General features: G+C 44.8%; 1 protein-coding gene across 2 annotated transcripts in view; it reads right to left on the reverse strand.

The window, feature by feature from the left end:
- Positions 1 to 12812: 12812 nt before the first annotated feature.
- MID2 (midline 2) overlaps positions 12813 to 27567 on the reverse strand; it is a 98581-nt gene continuing 83826 nt past the window's right edge. For both annotated transcript variants that reach the window (XM_036740502.1, XM_036740501.1), the window contains exons 8-10: positions 21832 to 21993; positions 20055 to 20262; positions 12813 to 13366 (exon numbers count right to left, since the gene is read on the reverse strand). In XM_036740502.1, the coding sequence (XP_036596397.1) occupies positions 12964 to 13366; positions 20055 to 20262; positions 21832 to 21993 (773 nt within the window). In that variant the 3' untranslated portion in view covers positions 12813 to 12963. The remainder of the gene's footprint in view (positions 13367 to 20054; positions 20263 to 21831; positions 21994 to 27567) is intronic.

Here is a 27567-nt window from a genome sequence, read left to right on the forward strand (position 1 = left end):
CAATCTGAGCTTGCTCATGAGGGCTGGGTTTAGGGGACAGTCTCCCACTGCATAGGAGTAAATTACCTGTCTCATACCTGAGTCACTGAGTACCGTGTTTTACTACCCTTCCCTCTTTGGAGGAAGTTATAAATGTCAACAAATAAGTAAAACAGCCTGTAGGGAACCAGGCTAGGAGACAATGAGCAAATGAACATGAGAACAAAGAGCCTAACCACTCTTGTTAAAGACAGGTTCCTCTCCAGACTGGACCTGGTCTAAACCTGGTACCCTGGGTTCCCTTAATGGAAAAGTAAATGTATATCTTCTAAGGGACAAGCAGGGGTGCCTCAAATTTAGATGTACCCATTTTATAGGTCAGAAAACTGAGACACAGAGAGTAAAGAGACACAACCATGTTCACCAAGTGTCAGAACTGAGAATATAGCCCTGGTTTTCTCACTCTTAACCTAGTGCTTTTATTGTGACACCATACTTCCTCTCCTATATAGATCCTTCTTCAGGACACTGCTTAATTTTCCTGATACTTCCTCATTATATTTCTTGTTCTACAGATTGAGACAGGTTGAGACAGATTCTCGGGAACTGCTGTTCCCAACCAAAAACAGTGAACTCCACCCCTGCTATGGGCACAAGCCCAAGAGCTTGAGAGAACTATAGGAGAGAAGGATGGCAGGCCTATGGGATCTGGGGGCCAATTTGGAAATCATTGGTAGAATATATACTGGTACCGACCCATGCATTTACATCCCATCCCTTAAACCACCTTGATGCTACCGTTTCTTCTCTGAAATTACCTCTAATTGAGTATGTATGTACATATGTGTGTGCATATGTGTATGTACACACACACACACACACACACACACACCTCCCCCGCTATCTTGTAAATAGTTGTTTGCATGTCCCCCATTAGCCTGGTACTACTGTTGACTGACAAATACAGATATTTATCAGTGCAGGCATTTTCACATATAATCAGCCCTTTTACTCATCTAAATAACATCACCTCCTCAGAGAAGTGACCACGGAGACTTGGGAGGAGGGGTGGGGGAGGGCATTGCCTGCCATAAGTAAGCATGCGTTTTGTTCAAATTTCCTCATGCTGGGGGGAGGTGGACTTTTCACATTGGAAGGACGTTGTTTCTGCCCCAAAACCACACAGCACAGATAATAAAGAGAAGCCTCGTGGAGAAACAGGGGAGAGGGAGGTGGTCCTGACTTTAGCTTTGGGCTACACTGGTACCTGCTTCTAGCCTCCTCCCCATGCTTCTCCTTGTGCCAAGCCATGAGGGAGCCAAAGAACTGGCTGTTGCCTCTGCAACAGAAAATAGGGAGAACAAATGGGGCTGAAACCTGGGGAGAGATGGCTGGGGTGGGCCAGTAGCTACTGAGATCTGGTCCATAGTGCCTTTCTCCCTCTTGCTTCCCCAGGATGGGGAGGCAACCCTCCATCTACCTGTCTAACCACTTCTCCTTTGACTGGGGTTAAGTGGGAAGAGGTTATCATGTCCTACAAGTGGGAACCTGTTCCCTAATTTTACATTTTCTTTGTTTTACATTTTATTTACATTTACATTTATATTTTCTATGTTTCCTGAAGCAGCTATTAATGTGTATGATTATTCACAATAATTTGCATTCGGCCTTATAAGAACATGGTTTAAGACCAAGAGGTTTTCCTCAGCTCAGGCTGAGATGGGGGCTGAGCCAATTAAAGAGAGAGTTTCTTCAGTCTTGGTAATCTCTGGGATATTTATACACCACCCCACTTGTGACCACAGGAGACTCTTAATTGATCAATAAATTTATCAACAGCATTTATTAAGCACCTGCTAGGTGCCAGGTATTGTGATCCTCCTTGGACATATAAACACAAAAGTGAAATCATGTCAATGAACTCATGTGCTACTAGGTGGAAACAACATCAACTAATTTACAAAACATTTATTAAGCACCCACTATGTGCCAGGCATTATGCTAGACAGAAGTGAATTAGACCCTGCCCTTAGGGAACTTATATTCTACCAGAAGAGATAACAAGTAGGGGGGAAGCAAATAAGTATTTATATAGTGCCTACTATGTGCCAGGCACTGTGCTAAGAGCTTATATAAATATTATTTGGATAGATAGATAGATAGATAGAGGGGGTTGGTGAATGTCTAGATCACCTAAGATGGAGGCACACATCTAGGAGACCTTTGGGACCTGCTCACAGGAGACAGGAAGACTGGAGTGAGCACAGACATTCTGCATTGACCTATCACAAGGGAGCAACCAATAGGTCCACAGATCAACTCAGGTCATACATAGCATTGGACACGCCAAATTCAAGTCCAAAGTTCCTGTAGGCTTGCTCCCAGGACCTTGGCTTCTCAAGGCTGCCCGGCTAAGCTGGTTGCAACATCTAGCCTGGAATCCCAGGCTCCAAGATCCCCACAGCTTGAACTCCCAGGTGAGAGCCACCTAGAACTGAAAATAACTAACAAAACATATTGAAATCCCAAACCTGTTTTTTGGGGCCACATGGCTTGGGGGTGTGTGGCCCTCAGTTCCTTCTACTGCTTTATTACATGATGGCACCTCTGATCAAAGGAGTCCTTACCCCTGGACTCAGAAAAGAGAATGCAAGACTGTCCCAGTGGGGCAGTGTTAAAGAGATAGCCAGTTCTCATTACACAGCCAACGGAAAGAGGCTGCTGCCAACCACATGGTAGGCCAAGGTGGAATGTCACGCATGCGCCAGTCCTCCTGTGTCCCAGAAGCAGGTCCCTGGGATGTCCCATGTGGGTGCCTCCAACTTAGGTGATCTGGGCATGCATCAAATCCAACTCCAGACAGTTAGCCATAGATACAAACACATACATGTATGTATATGCAGACGATATACAACGAAATATAAAATAAATACAAGGCAGTTGGATAGGGAGGGCATCAGCAGTGGAGGAATCAGGAAAGTCAGTATTGAAGAAAGTGAGGGATTCTATGAGGAGAAGGTAGGGAAGGAGCACAGTCCAAGTATGTGTGACAGCTAAGGCAAATATGTGTGACAGATGGGAGATGCAATCTCACACATGGAAGAGAGAGAAGGCCAGTTTGGTTGGACCACAGAGTGCAGGAAAAGGGGCAATATATTTATAATGAGGATGGAAAGGTAGGTTGAGGCCAGGTTGTAAAGAATTTTAAAACCAAACAACAGACTTTCTATTTTATCTTAGAAGTAATAGGCATCCACTGGAGTTTATTAAAGGGCTGGGAGTCGATAGGGTCAAATCTGCATTTAGGGCGAATCATTTTTTGTAGCTGTGCAGAGGATAGATTGGAGCAGAGAGGCAAGGAGGCCAGTAAGGAGACCATTGTAGTAGTCCTGGCAAGAGGTGATGAGGGCCTGGACCAGAGTGGTAGCTATAGGAATGTGGAGAAAGGTACAGATGGAAGAGATGTTGTAGAGAGAGAAACAACACAATTTGGCAACTAATTGGACATGTGGGATAAGGGGGAATGAGTGATCCAGAATAATGTTAGATAACTTAACAAGGAAACAAGCCAGTGGTGATAAAAGGTGGAAGTTGGTGTGTTTGTTCAGGTAACCACCCAAACACAGCATACAACCAACACCCCACCTGGCTACAAAGGCATCTTATAGCTAATGTGTGTGTGTGTGTGTGTGTGTGCGCGCGCGCGCGCGTGCACGTGCGCACACACATTTCTTGTGGTATGAACAATTTAAGTTAGAAGGTCAAATAAGAAATATTTGACCTTGACATTGAGAGTTCATTCATACCTTAAAATCACTGCTTTCTGGTGGCTTGGTTGTTTCCACCCAATAGTGGCTACTAATGTTAGGTATTAAGGTGTTAAGTCTTATCATTTCTATTTCCATGTCTACCGCATACTGGCCCTCCTCTCTAACCACATAGTGGCCACTCGAGTTCAGATCCTCATACCTTCTCATCTGGACTACAGTGATAGTCTTCCCGCTTCTAATTTCTTTCTTCTCCAAGCTTCTCCTTCACACAGCCACCAAAACCATTTTCCTCCTAAGGCACAAGTCTTAGCACTTAGCACTAAGGCACAAGGCCATGTTACTCCTTTGCTCAAAATCCATCAATGGCTCCCCATTGACTCTAGGATCAAACTCGGAGTCCAAAGCGCAGCATTGAAGGCTCTCCAAAGTCTGGCCCCAGCCACATTACTAGACTTATTCACACTACTTCCCATACAAACTGGACTTCACACCAGTTCTCTGACCTTGGTACTGGATAGCCTTCCTTTGTGCATTAGAACAAGCTGTCCACTGTGGTGACTTGTGGCTCTATCAATCCTTGGCTTCCTTCAGGGCTTAGCTTATGTGCTACCTCCTCTATGAAGTCTTCTTGGATTCCCCCTTCCCCCTCCCTCCCAGCTGTTAATGTTCGCTCCTTCCTCAATTTTCCCAACACTGTCTGTGGACACACTGAATTCACTCCCAACACAATGGGAGCTCCTTGAGAGCAGGGATGGTATTGTTTCCGTCTTTGTATGCCCAGTGTTGGGTACATGGCCTTGCACATAGTAAACACTTAATAAATGTTTGTTGAATTGTACTGGCTAACATCCAAGAGGCCATTGTTGGTGGCAAACTCTAACAGACCCACCCACTGTTCTACACCTATATACAAACAGAGATGGAGACACAGAGGCACTCCCATAAAATTGCAAATACACACAATAAAGTAGATGCGTAATAAAGTACACATAGGAACACACAAAGCATGCCGCCATTACTTCCCCCAGTTACACCCACGATATGTGTATGTGTATGTGTGAACATGCCTATGCGTGTGAAGTATGGGGCCAGATGAATGAGTGAGCAGGCCAGGGTGTACATGGGCTGAGGGAGAGAGGGAGGAGAGAGGAGAGGGTGAGGAAACAATTGGGGATCACTTTCCATTCTCCCATAAAGTCTTTCACAATCTTTGTAAAGCCATTGGAGTAGTTTGGAGAATTGCGTGCTACCTCCTGAGAAACGCTGCTATTTCTGCAGAGTCCATGAGTGGTTAAAGAATATGATAGGCTGTGGAACAGAAGGGAAGGAGAAGGAAACAAAGGATCTTAGCCACCCCTTCTCTTCTCTCATATGGTCGTTGCCCAATCTTTTCTAGATGAAAGGTCTATAGGTGTGCCCTTCATTGCCTACCCTCCTATCTTTCCAGTCTTCTCCCACCTTACTCCCCAACATAGGCTCTTAGATCCAATGAACCTGGCCTCTTGGCTGTTCCATGAACAAGACCCTCTATCTCTTGGTTCCCAGCATTCTCTCTGGACAGCCCTCATCCCTGGAATGCTTTTCTTCCTCTGATATTGACCTTCCTGGCTTCCTTAAAGTCTTAAACAAAACCCCACCTTCTACAGGAAGCCTTCCCCAACCTCCTTCATTTCAAGGCTTTCCCTTTGGTCATTACTTCCTATTTATCCTGTACAGAGCTTGCTTTACACACACACACACACACACACACACACACACACACTTGTTTGTTTGCATGTTGTCTCCCTCATCAGATTACTTGACCCTTGGCCTTCCCAACAAAATGATCACCAAAATCAAAGCAACACTGCCATTTCTGGGAAGGACTTGTTACTCAATTGCTCTATGACTACTCACTGTCCCTGGAACTACCTTGACCAAAATTCTCCCTTCTATTCATCATTCTCCTTCATGTGTTGTCTTCTTTCATTAGAATGTAAGTTTATGGGGGGCAGACATTGTCTTGCTTTTGTATCTGTGTCCCCAGAGTGCCACACACATAGAAAGTACTTAATAAATACTTTTTCATTTCTTCATATCTCTCTATCTCTCTGTCTCTGCATCTGTCTCTCAGTCTCTGTCTCTGTCTCTCTTTCCCTCTCTCTCTCTATCTGTCTCTGTCTCTGTCTCTTTTTCTCACCACAGGGATAAACTCCTTCAAGTTCCATGCCTCTTTTGATTCCAAGGATAATGTCTTACCATATGTCTTCCCAGAGCCCTTTGACAGGTTGGTTAGACAGAAGGCTGTCAATTAGGTCTGGCGGATAGCATGGGGACCCTTCTTTTCTAAATGCATCTTAAGAGTTTGCATTTGTACTAAGTTGGGGGAATGAAAAGTCACTGAGAGAGAGGAGGCAAGGCATGGGGGAGGGGAGTAACTCTGAAGTCAGTAGCAGCAGTAACATCGTTTCATATGACCCAGTGTTGGCTGCCATGTAAAGTAAACTACATGGACCCGGGCCCTGCCATCAAGGGATTTAGTAAGACGGTAACACAATGTACACATTAGATAGAATGCTGGACCTGGAGTTAGGAAGGGCCTGGGTTCAAACGTGACCTCAGACACTTATTGGCTATGTGAACATGGGCAAATCACTTAACCTCAGTTTCCACATCTCGAAAATGGGGGTAGGCAGCTAGGTGGCACAGTGGATAGAAAGCTGAGCCTGGAGTCTGGAAGACTCATCTTGATGAGTTCAAATCCAGCCTCAGACACTTACTAGCTGTGTGACTCTGAGCAAGTCACTTAAACCTATTTGCCTCAGTTTCCTCATCTGTCAAATGTGTTGGAGAAGGAAATGGCAAACCACTTCAGTATCTTTGCCAAGAAAACCTCAAATGAGTCAGACACAACTGAAATGACTGATCTACAACAAAATGGAAGTTGTAATAGCACCTATCTCCCAGGGTTGTTGTATGAGGTAATATTTACAAAGCAGTTTACAAACCTTAAATGCTAGTTAGGGTAAGCTGGGGTGTGTCTGGAAGAGGATGACCAGGAGAGTCAAGACTCCGCTATGTGCAGGTTAGCTGAAAGAACTGGTAGTGTTTAGTTTGGAAGAGGATGTGGTAGGAAGCAATCTCGAAATATGTGATGCTCTCTCACATGAAAAAGGGATTATATTTGCTCTTCTTGGTCCCGGAAAACCAGAAGTGAGTGGATGGTACAAATTTCAGCTCAGTTTGAGGAAAATTTTTCTAAGAGTAGAAAGGGCCACCTGGATAGGCTGGATGACCCTTTGTTGGGAGTGCTGAAGAGGGGATTCTGGGTCAGGCTGGAGGAAGAGGCTTCTGAGGTCCCTTCCAGCTCTGCTACTGTGACCACCAAAAGGAAACAAAACAGGCAACAGAGACATGGATGAGGCCTTTCTATCTGCATCGGGCACAGGTTGAGGGTCAAAGCTGACACGCAGATTGAGGAAGAAGGAGACAACAGTGGGCAGCACTTTAAGGAACAAAGGTAGGGGGCTGTCATAAGTCTCATCGTGATCTCTCCTGGACTCCAGTCCCATATCATCAGCTACTTTCTGGGAATTTCTAATTGTCCCAGGCCTGCACAACCTGTGGCCCATGGGTTGCTTGTGGCATGCCAGAGGGTTTCTGGCAGCCCACAGAAAATGTAGAGGATGTTTTCTTCTACGTATTTTGTGGGCTGCCCAAAATCCTTGGGCGCTCTACATTTTTCGTGTTCCACCCAAAATCCTTTGGGGTGCCGCAAGCGACCCGTGGGCTGCAGGTTGTGTAGGCCTGTCCTAACCCATGGGCTGGGGGAAGGAGTTAATTGGTGAAGCTCTGAGGGGTCACAGTGATGAGGCTGGGGAAGCACAGGTAAAGTGAGTAGGGATGATGGAACCCCAAAGAAAATATGGCAGCTTGTCTAAAAGGAATACAAAAATTACTTGTTTCCCTTTCCTTTTCATGGGCATTTGGGCCTGATTGCAAGGATCGGTGAGGGAGGGAGAGGGAGAAGGGGAAGGTGGGAGATGTCTGCTGTTGGAGCAGCTTTTGTGTTCTTTTGTGTTCATGTTGTGTTCTCTTGCTCTGGAATTGATCCCCAACCCCGTCAGGTTAAACAACAAAGGCAGGGAAATATTACCCTACTAGCTGCCACAGCTACACCCGAAAAAGGAGGGAAAGGTTCAGGACTTAGGCACTCCCCATGCTATAACTTGAATCTTGAGGATCCTCTCTGCAGCCTTTGGCACCATTGACCCTTCTGTCCTAGATTAGTCTCTCCTCCCTTGGTTTTCAGGGTAGCCAGGTGGTGCAGTGGCTAGAACACTGGGCTGGGAACCAGGAAGACTCGTCTTTGTGAGTTCCAATCTGGCCTCAGATACTTATTAGCTGTGTGACCCTGAGCAAGTCACTTAACCTTGTTTGTCTCAGTTTCCTCATCTGTCAAATGAGCTAGAGAAGGAAATAGCAAACCACTCTAGGATCTTTGCCAAGAAAACCCCAAATGGAGTCAAGGATAGTCAGACACAACCCAACAACAAACTCTTGGTTTTCACAATACTGCTCTCTTGAATGTTCTCTCAGCTGAGTGTTCCCTCTCAGCATCGTTTCCTGGCTGTTCATCCATGTCCTGCCCAGAGATGGGTATTCCTCAAGGCTCTGTCCTGGACCCTCTTTTCTCCATACTTCTCTCAGTGACTTCAGCAGTTCCCATGGGTCCAATTACCATCTCTATGCTGAGATCAGATGTTCTAGATATCCAGCCCTAACCTCTCTCCTAAGCCCTAGTCTCACAGCGCCAACTGCTGACAGACATGTGGACATGCCCACCTGGATATCCTGCTGGTATCTCAAACTCAACATGCCCCAAATAAAACTCATTACAGAGAGGAATGATGATTAAATAACTAATCGTTAGTATTGGGGCAACCCAGGATTTTTTCCCTCCCTGCATCATCATTCTCTACTAGGCCAAGCCAGCGTCTCAAGGACATTGTTGATGGACAAGATTGCCCAAATCCCCAGGGTACGTGCCTTTTGATCCTGGGCTGGAGTTGTTGCTCCACCCAACTAGAAGACCTTCCAAAGAATTTAATCTAAGGTGAATTCCAGCCCACTGTGTTCCAGAGAGGTCTGAGCAGAGGTGAACCCCTTTTTGTCTAGATTGCCCTAGGCAGGGGTAGTCTGGATAAGAGATGTCTCTCAGAGCAAAATTGATTGAGCAGATTCACATACTCCAGACCCTCAATAGAATAAACCCACCTCTCATTATAATATTCATTCTCTCATTACTTGTTAACCAATCAGAGTTGATTGCCACCCTCAGGAACACCCACTCTTCCAAGGGTATATAAGCGTTGAGTGGGTTCCATGAGGATTCTTTGGCATTTGAGCATGTCACTGACCCCTTTTTATTAATTATTGCTGGCATGATTAATAAAATTAATTACCCAGAAACTGTTTCTCATACTTTTTATATGTCACATTATCTTTCCTCCCCAAACCCTCTCTTCTCCTGAATTTTTTTTTATTACCATTGAGGGGATCCTTCCTTCCATCCTTCCAGTCACCCAAATCCACGAATTTGGCATCATCCTTAACTCTCTCTCATCTCATATAGCTAATCAGTTTCCAAGCACCTCTCATATGTCTCCTTCTCTCCACTCATAAAGGATGGTATTCCACTCTAGGTGTTCATTTTCCCTCACCTGGATTGTTGCAATAGGCTCCTAATTGGACTTCCTGCTACAAGTCTCTCCTCTTTCAGATCCATCTACCATACAACTGCCAAAGGGATATTCCTAAAGCACAGGGATATCATGCCCATGTGATACCTTCGCTCAAAAAGCTCTCATCTAGGGGCTCCCTACTGCCCATTGGATAAAATACACTCATCTATTTGGCATTAATAGTCCTTCACAATCTAGCTTTCAGTCTCCCTTTCCAGGCTTATGTAAGGTTAATGGAGAATAAGATCTTCCCCACCCATCAATAGACCTCATGTGGAGCCCATTAAGGGAAGCTTGCTTGCTTGTAGGAAGGCTTATACACCTTTTGTTAATTTCTAATTAGACCCTGAGCCTAAAGAGTATATATTCTGAGAGGTGAGCTTTTGCTTTGGGGGCTCACTTATGAGAAAGATGTTGTGATTCCCTGGTTGAGACTCTGAGTGGCCATATGTCCAGAGCTCCCCGACTCCTCAGAGGTAAAGGCTCTCTTGATTCAGTGGTGGATGCAAAGCTTTGATTCAGGCAGTAGAGCCCTGTCTGCTGGTCTTTATTTCTCTTCTCTGTATTCCTGTGTTTGTATTTTATGTAATTAAAAAAGAAAGATTGTTGACCCCTGAAACATCTATCTTTCTTTAGTAAAACAGATAAAAGAACCTGCACTAGGAGCCATCCTGGGTATGCCAGTGTGGTTGTCGTTACAGCTTATTACACGACGCCCCTTCATTATCTCTATATTCCAAACTGATCACCTTTCTTTTCTTCCCACATCTTCCCATTCCATCTCCCACCTCTTGACCTTTGAAGAGGGTTCTCCATGCCTAGAATGTAATCACTACATCTAAGAACCTGCTTGCTTCCTTCAAAATTCAGCCTGAGACATCAGCCATGACACATTTCCTGCTCCTCAGCTACCATGCCTTCTCCCACAAAAATGGTTTTCCAAATCTTTTGTTTACTTGTGTTGACATGTTATTTACCTTTTAGAATGTAAACTCAGGGGCAGGGATAATTTTCTTCTTTGTACCTCTAGTGCCTAGCACATAGTGGGCACTTAATAAATGCTTGCCGGTCATATTAGGACTCTCTCTACATCACAAAGTAAGAGGAGCTAGTCTCTAGGTCAAAGGAACATGACCAGGGCCTCTGAATTTTGGAATATGTGATTCATGGATGGAATTTCTCTACAAATAGAGGCTTTGCTAAGTAAATCAGTAGGGTCAACAACATTGTTAGGGGAACAGGTCATCACCCCACTCCCGGCCTATTGCAGCAGCCTCTGGTTTGGTCTCCCTGCTTCTAATCTCTCTTCACTTTGAACCACCCTCCACTCAGCCACCAAAGTGATTTTCTTAAAGCCAAGGTCTGACTATGTCACTCCCCTACTCAATCAATGCCAGTGGCTCCCTATTGTCTCCTGGATCAAATGCAAAATCTTCTGGCATTCCAAACCCTTCACAACCTGACCTCTTCCCATACTTACTCCCCTCCATGCATGCTATGATTTGACAGATCAATCTGTTTTCCTTACACACATCGACTTTAGTCTGTGTCTTTGTACTTACTGGCTGCCCCAGACATCTGGAATGCCCTCTCCCCTCACTTCTAACTCTTAGAATGAATCCCTGGCTTCCTTCATGACTCAGCTCCTGGTCCTCCCACCTGCTAGAGCCCCCCCTTTACATGGTTGCCTTCCATTTTGTCTGTAAGTTTCTTATATACAGTATTCTGATATATGCACCTGTGGTCTCCCCATTAGAATGTAAGTTCCATGAGGACAGGGGCTGTATTGACTTTTTTATTTGTATTCTGAGCCCTTAGCACAGCGCCTGGCACACAGTAGGCATTTAATAAATGCTTGCTTACTTGCTTGATGTCTAACTTGTTTAAGGGAGCACACTCTTCTCAGATGTTCTCAAATACTTCGGAAATGGACAATGTAAACATATTTACGCCCAAACAATTGCTTTGTAAGATTGCAGGATTTCACAATCCACCACTGAAGACCAGAAACTCGTAGCTGGTTCCCTTAGTTGCTGCATCCATTCATCAAACAGCAGACAGCCGCCCGACATCTCTAGTCCCATCAGTATCCTTGTGAGTCTGAGGGCAGGAGGCTTTTATTAAAGGCAGTCCCTTGCTGGGAACATAATTTCAGCCTTTTCTGAATTGTTAGGCAGCCTTTCCAGCCTTCCAAATCCTATTCTCGGCTGGCAAGGCCTTGGGGAGGCCAGACTCATCTCCACACAATGAAAAAGCCTTTGAGGAAAAGAACTGCTGTTAATTATAATTCGGTGCTTACATATTCATTAAAGCAGGCTCCCTAAGGACCTCTACAAGACAACACTTTGTTAGCCTAATTCTAGTTAGTCACCGTACCTTAAAGGCACAGAACTGCCATGTTTTGCAAGTATTCTGAGCCCATCATTTTATGAATTCCTTCTAGCCTTCTTCCCAGTTAATTTTAATTACTGAATTATTATGTTTCTCTACTGATCTGGCAGCATCTGTCATGCTCTTACCAATGAATCTCTCCTCTTTTAGCCCAGTGCTCAGTGTGTGTACATGTGTGTGCGTGCGTGTGCATGTACATGTGTGTTTATGAGACAGGGAGAGAGGAACAGAGCAAGAGAGGCAAACAGAAAAAGAGAAGTGGGGGGAGAGAGAAGCAGATGGAGGAGAGAAAAATTGGAGAGAGATACAAAGGAGGGAGAGAAATGGAGAAGGTGGGGTGGGGGGAGGGAGAACAGAGGTGTGAGGGAGAGATATGACAATGGCTCCCTACAGGATTAGCAAGTAAAAATTATCCGATGTTTTCTTCTTCCTATCATAAGAAACTAGGATCACGTTTACTTATAAAAGCACCAAAGTCAACAGAACTGGAAGAAATCCTTCCTGACTCTTTCTCAGGTCAATCTGTCTCTGGCTTCCAGACGGAGATTAAATTAATTACACATTTTTTTTTCTTTTCCCTTATTCTGACCTTGGCTGTTCTTTCCACACTCATACCTAGGGTTTGATGACTTGTTCATGTTCAAATTTCCACTTGACCAAACATCTAAGACCAAGTATCCTAAGGGGCTTGACCACCTTCAGCTGTTTTGTTACCACATTCTTCCAGAGTCCCGGCGGCCCTCCCAACATCACCCCTACGCTAAAGCACTGGAACGTCAGTTAGATTCCTGCTTGGTTACTTTCTATGGCAGGAGAAAATCGTCTCTCGATTTCTCTACCATGTGACTTGAACTTAGACTCTTCCTGGGTTAGGATCTGTCTTGAGAATCAATGTAATACAATGAGGTTCACACAAGCTTCATTTTGCAAAAACATCAGACTCATTATGTCGAGTTATTTTGGTTGTTTTGAAAGGACTTTATTTCATTATTTGTTTTTGAAGGTTAGCTGAAGATGAGGTGGGGACAGATTGCTTGCTGGCAAGACGTTCTACTCTCTGCCTCGGGGAACGGTCACAGAAACACGTGCTCTTTTGGAATTTAATGACAAGCTTTCATCCCAGATACATATGGGGACTCTTGGGGCCTGCAGTTGCATTCGTGTCGCTCTGGGTAATCGATAAAGTCTGGGACAGGCAAGCCAGATAGGATCATGAGGGATTTGTTCCAGATGGTGAAGGTCGGACAAACTGGGAGGATGAAGGAGACGTTGAAGGTATGAAGGTGGAGGGAGTTAGCCGGGTCATAGAAGGAGAGCATATTGTTGTCATAATCCAGGAGAACTCCGACCCGTTTCAGCTGAGGGGGCACGTCGACCAACATCTCTTTGTTGTTGTGTCTGACGACAAAGTTACTGCTGCAGCGGGAGAAAACCCACGATGATGAGTTTTTGCCAATCCATTCATTCTTTGGAGCTGACTTGTAGGCAACCCCAACAGCATACCTAAGGGCAGTGGAAGGGAGAAAGAGGTATATTCATTCATTCATTCTTTCATTTATTCACTCAGGAGCTTTCAGGAAACTCCAAATATGTGGCCAACCATGAGCTAGGCACTATGAGAAATACACAGGTACTACATTACCCTCAAGGGGCTTACAATCTAAATTTTTGAGAAGCTGATACTGACATCAATCTTTACTTGAGTGTGAAAATGTCAGTGCCCAATCATAGGTCAGTTATGTGAAGCATGACTTCATGAAGATGTTGAGTGGGAGATGCTAGTGACTCAGTTTACTCATCTGTAAAAGATGAGGGGATTGGAAAAGATAGCTTTTGATGTCCCTTCCAGAGCTAGAGGGCAGCTAGGTAGCACTGCGGTGGATAGATCACTGAGCCTGAAGTAAGGAAGACCTGAGTTCAAATCCGGCCTCAGATACTTCCTAGCTGTGTGATCCTGGGGCAAGTCACTTTGATGGGGATGGGATCTGAACCCCCAAAAGGAAAAGACCATGTCTTTGGGATCTGGACCCTGAAAAGGAAAAGCCCCTGGACTTTCCCACATGGCCCAGGTCCCTGGCATTCTCCTGGGGTACCTGGCCCTTCCCAGTTAATAATCCTTTCATTGCAGCTCTCATTGTCTGCACCTGGCCCCACCTTAGATCACCTCTCCTTGATTCCATCTAGACCCCTTCCACATGACCCAGGTCCCTGGCGTTCTCCTGGGGGCACCCAGCCCTTCCGGGTCTTTCTCTGTTACCTCCCGGTCACCCCAGACTATTTGGCAACTCCAAGATCCTTCCCACACTCTTTCTGTATATAAGGTCCATCTTGCCCTCCAATGAAAATTGCTCAGATTCCTTAAGAGTCTAGCCAATGGCTCAGATTTAATCTGGCCTGCTTGTCAATACAAGTGTTACAATGGTGCCAATTCTTCAAAATCTCGCCCACCCGGAACAGTGTTCTAATAAACCTTATCTCTGGCTGAAAGAAGGCTTGAATCAAATTTATTCCAGGCAAGACCTGAGCCGATTGCCCTTGAATTTTAGGGTTAGCCTCAGTTTCCTCATGTGTAAAATGAGCTGGAGACCACTCCAGTACCTTTTGCCAAGAAAATCCCAAATGGGTACACAAAGGGTTGGACATGACTGAAAACGACTGAATACCAACCAGCTCTAGATTTATAAACTGTGTACCTTCCCCTCTCTGGGTCTTAGTTTCCCTCGTCTCTAGAATGGGAGGGCTGCACTTAGTCACCTTCCAATGGAGAGATTCAGTGAGGAGGGGTTAGAGGGAAGGAGGGAGCAGCTACCCTCTCCTTACTCTCTCCTTTCCCAGCCCCCAGCATTGAGCAGTGTGAATAATGGGAAAATGTGACCTTCACCAAATGGCTATGGCAGGGCCAATAAATCTTTAACCGCTGTAGTGCTTAACATAATGTCTAGTCTCTAGAGTTTCTCTCACCCTCCTCTCCTGATGTGAGGGAGGATATAGGTTTTCCTTTGAAGAATTTTGTACTTGCAAATGCTAGCCAGAAGAACGAAAATGAATCAATACCACTTCCTAGAGAATAACCACATGCATATGTACATTCACAGATACTTAACTAACAATTAATATGCAAGGCCTTGTTTGTATCTTAGGGTTCTGGGAAGTTTATTCCCTCTCCCTTCTGGTATCAGAATTAGCATTCCACATGTAAAATCCCAGGAAGGAAAACCCAGGAGCATTTCTGTAAGACCTTGCTTTGACTCCTCACTCAAGAGAAAAAGCCAAGGTTACTCTCCCAGCTAGCACCTGCCAGATAATTGGCACGTATCCCTGAAGCCTTTGCTCTTCCTTGCTTTTTTTCCTTTTATCCCTAAAACCAGCTGAGGTCTCCCCTTCTTTTCACAATAACCTCATAGGTCAAGTGTCGCTCTGGATTCAGACAGCCCTGTAGCCCCTGGAATCATAGATAAGACCCTCCACATCCCCCTTTCTAGCCAACCTTGAGTAACTCAGGGAACATTACAGTCTCATCCCTCAAAAATCCTGATACAAAGATCTGAAAGCTGAGGTAGCTCCCCATCAATCGCCATGCTGGAACCCTTGACAAGTAGAGAGACTCATTAATACATGTCAGAGCAGGGATTTTTCCTGTACAAAAAAAAGCAAGCTAGGAAGCAATCTTGGGAAGTGCTAGAACATCACCCCACCCCTGTTCAGATGTGTATTTGAAGGACTGAAGTGTCCCACTCCCCCCTCCAGCCCTCTTGAGGTCTCAGTTGGCTGCACAGAATATCCTCTAATAAATCTTTGGACATGTAAGTCTTGGCATGAGTTTCCTTTTCCCCTTCCTAGTGCGTCAAAGGGTTACCACATACTCATTTATTTGGAGAAGAATTTGCTGCCAAATGAAAGAAATGAAACTGATTGAATCTCCTCCTCATTTGTCAACTCCAACTCAAAGGGCACTCATTCCAATTGCTGTAGTGAGAGACCCTACTTCAATGGGCCTGGAAGGCTGGGGAAAGCCAACTGGGGCATGGGGAGTCCTGTCCCTCAGACTGAGTTCAGGAACTCACAGGCCAGCATAGACTAGACCGAGGACCTAAGCCCAATGCAAAGAAATCCCTTCAAGCAAAGGGCTAGATGGTTACCTTTCAGGAATGTTACAGAAGGGATTATTGGTCTGGTATGGACTGGAATGGAAGACCCATAAGGTCCCTCCCAACTCCTAGATGCCGTGCTGCTAGTTTCCTGGTTCTCCTCCTATCTCTCTGACCATTCCTTCTCTGTCTCCTTCAATGGTTCTTCTTCTGCCTACCCCCTAAATGTTAAGTATTTCCCAAGGCTCTGTCCTAGACCCTCTTCTCTTCCCTAAGTTAATTTCCATAGCTTCAACTATAACCTCTATCCATGTATTTCTCAAATCTGTATCTGCAACTGTGACTCTTAGACACAGCTAGGTGGCGCTGCAGTGGCTAGAGCACTGGGACTGTGTGCCAGTGTGCTGTGTGACTCTAGGCAAATCACTTAATCTCACTGGCCTCATTTTTCTTAACTGTACCTCCCAGAGATGCTGTGAGATTCAAATGAGATAATGTACTTAGCACAGTGTAGGTGCTTAATAAATGCTTGTTTCCTTCCTTCCTTCCTTATCAAGGTGCAGTTTTGCATTTGTATTTGCGCAGTGTACATCTCCATCTGATGGATGAATGATGACATCAAACCCAACATGCCCCAAACTGACCTCATCATCTTTTCCTTTGCCAAAGTTTCTCTTACTAACTTCTCCATTTCCATTCATGGAGAATAGGGGTTTTTTGGAGGGGGGAAGGCAGGGCAATTGGGGTTAAGTGACTTGCCCAAGTTCACATAGCTAGTAAGTATTAAGTGTCTGAGGCTGGATTTGAACTCAGGTGCTCCTGACTCCAGGGCCGGTGCTCTACTCACTGCGCCACCTAGCTGTCCCAATTCATGGAGAACAGTTAACCAGTTACCTTAAGCTCAAAAACTTTGGTATGATGGTAGGTTCCTCTGTCCTCCCTTGACATCCAATCAGTCACCAAGCCCTATAGATTCTATCTTGACAATTTCTCTCTCACACCTGTCCTTTCCTTTCCACTACTGCTGCTATCATGCTCATTCAGGTTCTCACCACGTAATTGTCTGAATTATATCAATACCTTCCTGACCACTCTTCCCACTTTCAGAATCTGCCCCTTCCAATTCATCCTATATACATTTGCAAGAGTAATCATTCTAATACATAGCTATCACTCCTATACTTAAAAACTTTCAATGGCTCCCCATTTCTAACCAAGTAATATCTGTCTTAGTCTGCCATTCAAAGCCTGGCTCCAATTTTTCTCTTCAGCTTATCATACATCTCTCCTTTTTCACGGACTCTAAGTTCCAGCCAAACTATCTATCTGCCATCCCCCAATCACATCCTTTCCCAACTCTGTGCTTTTGCTCACAAAATTCTCTATGCCTGAAATGCCAGCAATGTCCACCCCACTCCATCTCTGCCTGTTAATAGCATCCTACACGATGCCTGGCATATCAGAGTCTCTTTTTCTATACATACAAAAAACATCTAAGTCTTTATTAAATAATCTCTGAGGTTGGAGAATAATGATGAAGGGGAAAGAAGCCAAAGATCTACCTTCTCTCACTTCATTTCTGTTCAACACATAAAACACACATACAATCTATACATAAGATAGAATTCAGTGGGCAGGCTGGGGGGAGCAAGGGAGAAGCACTGTAGGAATGGACCTGCACCCAGGGGTGCTCCAAGACCTGAGTGAGGGGAAGTCATTCTGAGGGGTTATGCCAGAGCAGTTCTGAAGCAGTTCCTAGGCTCCAGAAGGCATAGATGAAGGGAATTCCTTTGAATGACTATTGGTTGACTGGTTGTTTGGATATCTTTCAAAGCCCAGAATAAATGTAGCCCCCTTCCTCATTTTCCCCAGACTGACATAATCTCTCCCCTTCTTCTGGAAATGCTCAGCATTTTGTACTTCCCTTATGAATTCATTATCTGGTATCATAGTTATCTGTGTCTAGCTTATCTCCTTCACTAAGAAAGAAATATACCCAAGTGTATTTCTTTTTCATTTCCTTCTTTGTTTTCTTCATGGACTCTTCTTCCTCCTCCCACCCTCTTAATGCAAATATTCCTCAAGGCTCTATCCTGGGTTCTTTCCTCTCTCAATATTCTATGGCTGATCTCATTTATAAAATATCAGCATTGGAAGGGGCTTCAAAAGCCATCATCCTCATGGCTTCAGTTTGTTGAGAGAATAATATACTTACTTATCTACATGTTTTCCCACCCCACTCCCATCTCATCTCCCATTAGAATATAACCTCCTTGAGGGCACAGACTGTGTTTTCTCTTTTTCTTTGTATGTTCTGTGCCTGGTACATAATAAATGCTTAAGAAATGCTTGCTGATTGATTGATAAAGCACTTTAAGGTTTACAAAATGCTTCATGGATGTTATCTTATTTGATCAAATTAAAGACATAAATTCATTGCTAGAGGATTTCTGGGATCTTTGAGTAGAGAGAGTTAGCATTCCTAACTTACAAGAAACCAGAGAATGAGGTACCAGCTTGTTTTGGCTAGTTTAGACTCCAAAAAGTTCTTTGGGAGATGAAGGACAAAGATGACCCCCAAATATGACCCCCCTGTTATAAGCCTATATCAGCCCATGAAAAAGTAATTGGAGATTACCTTTTTGAAAGCTGCCTTAATTCAGGCCACCAGAAAAGTGGGTTTAACATTCAATTCTCTAGTCCAGATGTTCTTAACTTGAGGTATGTGAATTCTTTTAAAGCATATTTGGATTGTCATATTTCAATGTCTTTGATTTCCTTTGTAATCCTACGACTTTTATGCATTTTAAAATGTTATTCTGAGAAGGAGTGCATAGGCCTCACCAGATTGACAAAGAAACATCAGAAAGGTCAAAGAATCTGCTCCGGTCCCACCTTTAGCCATCTCTGCTCTGAATCCAGCTGCCATCACTTTCTCCCCAATGTATGCTTTGGTTCAGCACATACAGTATTAACTGGATGGCGCCTACCCACTTCTGGTGATTAATACACAAATAATCCTGCCAAAAAGAACCTAGAAAGCTCTGTTTAAGATGATTAAGTCTTTGGCAAGAAGACATTAGGGGCACAGGTGGTGTTTTCATGACTGCTGCTGATTGAAGGCAGGGGCTCCAGAAAAGACAGATTTGGGAAGTGAACAGTTGGTTAAAAGGAGGCTGTTTTAGAACAGGATTTGGCTGACCAGATGGCCTTCATCAAGTATTTCAAGGACTGTCATATGGAGGTGGGATCAGAACTGTTCTGTTTGGTCCCAGAGGAAAGAATCTAGCAGAATGGGTGGAAGGTGCAAGGAGGCAAACTGATGTTGGGAAAAAAAAACTTCCTAACAATTTCAGCTGTCCTAAAGTGGGACAGTCTGTCTTGGGAGGTGGTGGGTTTCCCCTTCACTGAAGGTCTTGAAGAAGAGGCTGAATGACCATCAGTTTGGCAGGCTATAGAAGGGATCCTTGTTCAGGTACAATTTGAACTAGACTGGCTCCGAGGTCCCTGTCAACTCTCAGATTCTATGACCTTACCGATTTTCATAACAATCTTAAGAAGTAAGGCAGCTTATTCTATACTCACTTTACAAAGAGAAACTAGAACTCAGAGAGGGAAAGATACTCGTTTAAGATTATACAGTGAGGCAGTACACAGCAGAGCTGGAGTAGAACTCCTGACTTAGGATCATAGAGCTGGAAGGGACCCCAGAGGCCACCTAGTCCAGTGAAACTGAGGCCCATGAAGGGGAAATGATGTACCCAAGTTGACACAGGTAGTGAATATCGGAGGCAGGAATTTTTAACCTGATGCTAACCAGGTCCCGGAGTCCAAATCCAGGGTACTTTCAATGGTACTATGCTGCCATCTGGTGCATTGTTTACATAACATGTTGTTCTTAGAGTTGAGAAAAAGCTGGAAAATATTTTCTGAAGTAACTTTTATAATGTTTCTTGTAACTCTGTCCTCCTTGGCCCTAACCGTGGACCTTTTACTATTGTGCTTCTAGGATACATCAGCTATTATCCCACCCTACCAGGAATCTGACAATGAGGACATAAGTGAGAGGAAGGAAGGAGTATCTTCAAGGCAGAGCTACTCACCAGGTTGATGACCCCATGACTATTTCCCAGTAATGACAGCCACTGTCAAGGAATACATTTCCTGTGGCTCCATAGCAGCCAGTGCCACTGAATCTTTCTGGGGTGTGACTCTTCTTCAAAGAGCTTTCATCTTTCTCCATTTGTAAGCCATCATTGGAGATCTTCAATTTCTTGTGAGTCATTTTTGGGTCCAGCTTAAAGGGTTGGCCTGTCAATGGAAGAGAAAAAAGAAAAGCACAATCAAACAGCTAAGGACTCCAACCAAGTCACCGCCCAATGTCCTAAACCGCAAGGAATGATTTGTCAGGTTGCCGCATTCTTTGAGGTTAATGAGTTGAGCATACACACTACTCCACTGGCAAAATCCCTGGGAAGTGTTAATATCCGCATTTTATAGATAATGAAACTATGACTCAGAAGTAAAGTGACCCAGCTAGGTACCAGGGGTGGGATTCATGGGTTCATCAATTTAGCGTTGGGAGGTATCTCAGAGGTTATCAGGCACAATCTCCTTATTTTACAGAGAAGCAAACTGAGGCCCAAAGCCATAAAGCACTTTGCGTAAGGTAACACAGCTAGTGTCAGAGTTGAGATTCAAACTTAGATCTCTACTCACTCTAGGCTCAAAGCTCTTTCCATTATTTCATGTTGCCTTACTAAATGCATAAGTTGGTCATTTTTTGGATTGCTAAGTTATCATATGAAAGTAGGCCAGAAGGTACAGAATCAACAAATATCTACTATGTAGCTAGTATGTGCCAAGCACTGGCCTGGGGCTACAGATACAAAGAATGAAACAATCTCTACTTTTAGAGAGTTTATATTCATTAAAACAGAGCACTATATCTGTCATGATGAACTTCATGGACCACTATAGTTTTATAAAGAGTTGTTAGCAGAGGCAGCTGGCCTTGGAGTCAGGAAGGCCCTCCTCTGACACATACTGGCTAAGAAATACTGAGCAAGTCACCTCTCCCAGGGTATCCCAAGCAGCTCTTTAAGATTAGAAGTTGCAGAGTTGAGGCAGCTAGATGCAGTGAGTAGAGCACTGGCCTTGGAGTCAGAAGGACCTGAGTTCAAATCCAGTCTCAGACACTTGGCCACACTTACTAGCTGTGTGACCTTGGGCAAGTCACTTAACCTCAATTGCCCTGCCTTCCCCCCTCCAAAAAAAAAGTTGTTGAACTGGGGCCAACTCGCATTGATAGAGGGAATTGCCTCAGTGGAGATCTTATACCAATGAAATCAGAGGTCCAGATATTACCCCCCCCAAAAAAAGACCCTCCCCAACAACCTGTAATAGTAAGTACATTGCTAAAAAAAAAATCACATTGCCAGTCTTTGAGAGCTAACGATGAAAAACCCAGGTGATGACTGGTTTCTCAATACTGAACTGACAAACGAAAAAGGAAACTGAAGCCAGAAAGGGAAGAGGGAGGTGTTACATTCCCACTTTCTTGCTCCCCTTTTAGCATTTCTTGAATTTTGTTCTATCTTGCATTGCTTTGGGTTGGGATGCAGCTGGATACTTTGGTGGGAGGGAAGAGAGACTGGAATTTCTCATGTAGGAAAACAGAAGGGTAGTCGAATGCTAAACGTTATTTACAGCAGAACAAAAGAACTTAGAGCCCGGCTACTGTTCAGTTTCTTCTCAGTCTCTCCACCTCCCCTTCCCTCCCATCTGCAGGGCAAACAGCATATAATCAGGCAGTTTGTTAGTGAGAGTGACCACTGGATGGCCAAGGATAGGAGGGAACCACAGGTCCCTAGGACATACTGTTTGTTTTCAGTCGGGTAGGTTCACTGTTCCGGCTGCCTGCCTGGTTGATGGCTTTGACGAGGAAGATGTAACGAGTCCCACTCTGGAGTCCATGCACTGTGTAATGGTTCTGTTTAATGTTGGGCACAATCATCCAACTATCCACAGAATTATACAGGCCTGAGATATGGGGGGAAATAAACACATTAGCCAGCAGGTAATCAAGATGGGTGGGGGGTGGGGGAAAGAAACACAGTCACATGGCAAACACATCACAAGCTTGCAGATGGTTCCGGGAGCTCAGTTTTCCCCTCTGCATTCTAGAAGGCCCACTGAGAACATCCCCCCCCACCCTCCCCAGGCACTCCTTTTTTATTCCCTGGAGTTTGGGTTATGCCTGGCTCCTTGCTACAAACACTCAATGCAGCTGCTAGAAAGCTTCGTGGCCTAACTGCTGGTCTCACAAATGTTCACCCAAGAATACATGAGGGGCCACTCTCCAAGTGGTCGAATCAGTATTTCTTCCTAGGCTTCCACCTCCAAGACACTCTAGTTACATCCAGTGGTGGGATTCAAATAAATTAACAATGGGTTCTTCACAGAACTGAGCCAAGGCGCAGGCCCCGCTCCTGCTAACAACCAGTTTGCAGAACTCAACCTAAAATTAGGTACCTGTTCTACCGAAATGGTGCGAATCAGCTGAATCCCACCATTGGTTATATCCCATTTGGAAGCTGTGGGGGCTAGCCCATGTGCAGGTGGAGTAGCCCCGCCTAAGTATTCTGTGTGGAAAAACACAGAGCATCAGAGCATGGAAAAGACCATGGAGGTCCCCAAGCCCAACCTTCCTCATTTCACAGCAGAGAAAACTGAAGCCCGGGAAAGCCAGATGCTTTGCCCAACATCATATAACTGGGACTGGAATTCAGATCTGACTTTCTGCTCTATCATGCTATTTGGGTAAAGAAGAGGTCTGTTCTGGCTGTGCCAATTTATGGAGGGCCAGCCACTCTTTGGGGTTATAAGGAGCTAGTTGTCTTCAAGATATATTTCCCACCCACTTCGTCCTCATTCCTACCTGCATGGACAGATGGGCTCCAGGATAGGTATTGGAGGAAAATCCAAGAGTTGGTCCAGTTAGCACGGCAATATGCCAATTCCTCACCCTCACCTTAGCTTTATCTATACCTCCCCCATACTGAACCTGAGTCCCATTTGGGGTTGTACAGTGCAGAAACCCAGAGCTGCATGACTAGTGATCGCTTTTGAGCTTCTGGGAAAGCAATTCTCCACCCTGAGAAAACTTAAGACTGTCTGAACTAATAGAATAGACTAATAATAACAATGCAGAAACAGACTTTTGGAAAATGTACATAATTGAAAAAATGTGAAAAAATAAATAAATGCTTATTGAATTGAAGTAGGAAAAAAAAAAGAAAGAAAAGAAAACATGTGCAGCTAAGTTTCAGAGAGCCAGGGACTGATTTTCTCCTTGTAATGGGAATTCATCAAGGGAGCCCTTCATCAGTTTCATGAGTCCCTACCCATAATCACAGTCTTTGGGGGGCCCTTGGTGATGATTGACAGCATATTATTCAGAAGAAAAATGCAAAACTGTCTCCCTAGTCCTGTGTGGCTCCCTTCTACATTATCAGTGATGGTGGAAGAGTGAGGCAGAGTGTGCTAAAAATGCCACCATTCTATAAACACTACTAGAGGTGGTAACTAAACTAAAGCTCTGTCCCCTTGCTGACAGGATACCGAGACCTCCTCTAATTGGCCTCCAGTGGCTGAGAGTTGGGAGGATGGACTTTGGTGAAAGATGCTGCCCCCTATGTGGTCCCTAAGATCAAGCTGTGAAATAGTCTATCCCCTTTAAGGCTTTATATGTTCTTTCTTCCTCCGAATTCTAAACTTGAGTACAAGGGGTGGGGAATGGCCTTTGCTGCCTGTGGCTCCTATGCCCAATGCCCACAAGAAAATGGTGCCTTCCACAAGAAGAAGCACACGATATTAGCCTCTGACTAGAAGCCATTCCTGGCTACTTTCTTCTGCTTTTCATTGGTCAGAAACTAAAGATCTTGAGGAGTTATCTATCCCTTTAGGTTAGGCCTCATGGGTAATCTTGAGTTCAAGAGTTCCTGAGTCAGGCACAGGTCATGAAAAGGGAGATTTCCTTAATAGCATGTTTCTCAGAGGAGAAGAGGACCCCACTCCTCCATAAAAGTGCCGTGAATTGCTGAGACCAAGGGTGGGGAACCCAAGGCCTCTAGGCCACATGTGGCCCTCTAGGTTCTCAAGTGTGGCCCTTTGACTGAATCCAAACTTCCCAGAACAAATCCCCTTAAAAAAGGATTTGTTCCGTAAAACTTAGACTCAGTCAAAAGGCTGCACCTGAGAACCTAGAAGGCCACATGCGGCCTGGAGGTCTCAGGTTCCCCACCCCTGGATTCTGGGGTATATTTCAGAAGTTAATTGCTAATTTATCCAAAGCTCTTAATCCCTTTTTGGGATAGATCACATATCTTTGGGGTTAATCTGAGTTTGAGTTAGCCTTCTGTCTCTTGTGTTTGGTGGGTCCAGATCTCCATGCTGCTCACTACACTACTAGCTCAACTCATCTCTACTTCCCCACCCTTGAACCCATGCAGGTACTCTTTCCTCCCCACCACCCCTTTCTAGTGCCTGGCACACAATAAGTACTTAATAAATGTTCTCATTTATACATATATTTATATTCATTCTCTCTCTCTCTCTCTCTCTCTCTCTCTCTCTCTCTCTCTGTGTCTCTCTCTCACACACACACACACACACATGCACACACACCTGGATTGCTTCTCTGTATTGTAGGAATACACTAGAGAAATTTTGTTTGGGACCATTCTGGGTTGCCCAGTATTCTTGTAGAGACCAGTGGGGGAAGTGTCACCTGGGACAGTTTAGTTTCATTAAGTGAGGGGTTGATTTCCAGTCATCCCCAGTCTTTGCTGGGAGAACCCTGTGGTCCTTGGGAGCTGATCTGAGACTAGCCTTTCCCCTCTAAGGGGATTAGAGGTCCAAAGCATTTTTCTCCCTTTTTTTGGCAGGGGAGGGACAGTTCTGTGTTTGTTTTATTCTGTGTTCTTTCTTAATTGTTTTGGGTTAACACAAGCCCCTAAGAAGCACCAAGGCAATGCAAAATATTGTTTGCTTGTAGCATATGTATAGCCATGTTTGATAGGTGAGTGTGACTTCCAGGCCCATGATAACCTGGCTACTCACAAAATACTTTGGGGAATGCCTAAGATCTGCATGTACTTTCCTTTTCATATGGCCCTCAAATGGCAATTAAGAACTGTGGCTTGTGGACTTTGATGAGATTCCTTAGTGAAAGGCCCTAAGTGGAGGGTTGGGGAACCTGTAGCCTCGAAGCCACACGTGGCCCTCTAGATCCTCAAGTACAGCCCTTTGAATCCAAACTTCACAGAACAAATCCCCTCTAGGTCCTCAAGTGTGGCCCTTTGACTGAATCCAAACTTCACAGAACAAATCCCCTCTAGGTCCTCAAGTGCTGCCCTTGGACTGAATCCAAACTTCACAGAACAAATCCCCTCCAGGTCCTCAAGTGTGAATTGGCTTCAGTCAAAGGGCCCCACTTGAGAACCTAGAGGGCCACATGTGGCCTTGAGGCTGCAGGTTCCCCACCCCTGCCCTAGGAGAGACAACCTCAAAGTTGGGCCTCCTCTGTTCCTAGAGAAATTCTGAGAACTGGAGATATGGACCAGTGTTTTCAAAAGCACTCTACTTAGAAAATATTGAACCAAAGAAGGTATAATGAGAGTTGTTTCTGATCAGTCTGATGAATTTCTTGGCCCTTCCACCCCAATCAATTTGATGTGGTTGCACAGTGTGGACCTTTGTCAGAAGGGGGCATCTCCCACGGAACTACATACATGTCCTAGTGCCTTGCTGAAAGGGTGCAGGGAATTTCTCTGATTGGTCCCCAATGAATGGGGTTGCTTCCTGATTACTAGTTGTCTGAGACTCAGGAAGACAGACTTTGGCTGGCAGAACTACCCCTTTGGTGTTTTTTAAAAGCAAGCTGAGAAACGGCTTACTCTTTCACCTTTCTGTATTTCTATGTTTTCTCTCTCTTGGACTTCCTGACCTCAGTGCAGAAAAGGAGGAAAGGGGATTGTCTTCTCTCCCCACCTCACCCTACCCCACTCCAATGCTTGCCCAGGCAAATCTCAAACTGGAGTTTCTGGGCCTTTGGTTCCCGGATGCCTTCTATCCTTTTGCTTCCTTTTCTGGGCACAGATTGGAGAAAAGTGAACTTGATAATGGATCGTTCCTTCCTGGGGTGGAGAGGGCGGGGTATCCTGAGCTCAAGAGCTCTTGAGTTGGATGCCAGCTGCCTACAAGGAGAAGATGTCCTTAACAGTGTGCTTCTTGGAGAAGAGGTACTATGACTAATCAGACGGACTTGGCAGCTTAGGGACTACACAATGGTGGGGCAGGTGATCTAGGCCTTGCCAACCTTCCATGATGCTGCTGTAAATGGCTCAGATGGTAAAGGTTGAGGGGAGTGGGAAATCTTTGTTTAGTAGTCCCACAAAGAGTCTTTACCTTTTGGGGAGGTAGTTTCATGAGTATGATGGGCTACTTGAATGTTTTGTTTCTGGTGTATAACCGTGTGCCCTTCATGTCATGAGTTTTCTATCATGGGTGAAGTAAATGCTGTCCCATACCTGATGTGTACATTGTGCCCCTTTGGGGGAAGGGACCCTGCCACCCACCTGTGAGGAAGTCCTAGATATGAGCTATATCTAAGCTGTATTTTGGAGACTTCTATGGTGTTTTTCTCTGGGGTGGGAGCAGCATCAGCATCCTCCTCCTCCTCTTTCCCCTTCTCTTCCTCCTCCTCCTCCTCCTCATCATCGCTAACATTTATATAGTGCTTACTGTGTGCCAGGCACTGTGCTAAGTGCTTTACAATTATGATCTCACTTGAAACTCACAACAATCCTGAGAGGTTAGGTTTTGTTATCCCCATTTTACAGATGAGGAAACTGAGGCAAAGAGAGGTTAAGTGACTTGCCCAAGATCACCCAGCTAGTAAATGCTTGAGGTTGGATTTGAACTTGGGTCTTCCTGACTCCAGAGCCAGCATTAACCACTGTGCCACCTAGCTGTCACCTAGAGAGAAATGGATCCCCTGGGATTAGGCTCCTAGTGTAGAACCCAATCTGTGTAAGCCCAGAGCCCTTGAGGGCCCTAGGCCATGATTGGTTTAGTTAGTTGGATTATCCAGAGGAAAAAATGCAAAATGGAGCCCCGGTCCCACATAGTCCCTTTTGGCTCCTTCAATGATGGTGGAAGAGTAGCAGAAAAGGTGACAGAATGTGCTAGATATCACACTGGTTTTGGATCATCTCTCAAAAATAAATTCCCTGTTGATATTATAAATGTAAACTCTTTGTCCAAAGACAAAGTGGCATAGCACTTGGAGGACCTGAGCCACAGCAAGATAGGTTCTCACTCTAAATGAAACCAGAAGACATAAGGAAGGTATGGCTAAGTGGAAAGACAGTTCCCAGGTCCTCCTTCCTTGGAGTGACAAGCAAAGGATTTGCCAGACTTGATTTCATTGTGCACTCAAAGGTGGCAAGAAACACCATCTCCTGGGATACTTGGTCATTTCATCTGGCAGTGCTTATGGTGAGCATAAGCAAAAAGGCTACCATGAGAATAACTGTAACCTATGAGGCAGAG

The sequence above is a fragment of the Trichosurus vulpecula genome (genome assembly GCF_011100635.1).
Source record: "Trichosurus vulpecula isolate mTriVul1 chromosome X unlocalized genomic scaffold, mTriVul1.pri SUPER_X_unloc_1, whole genome shotgun sequence".
Taxonomy (NCBI): Eukaryota; Metazoa; Chordata; class Mammalia; order Diprotodontia; family Phalangeridae; genus Trichosurus; species Trichosurus vulpecula.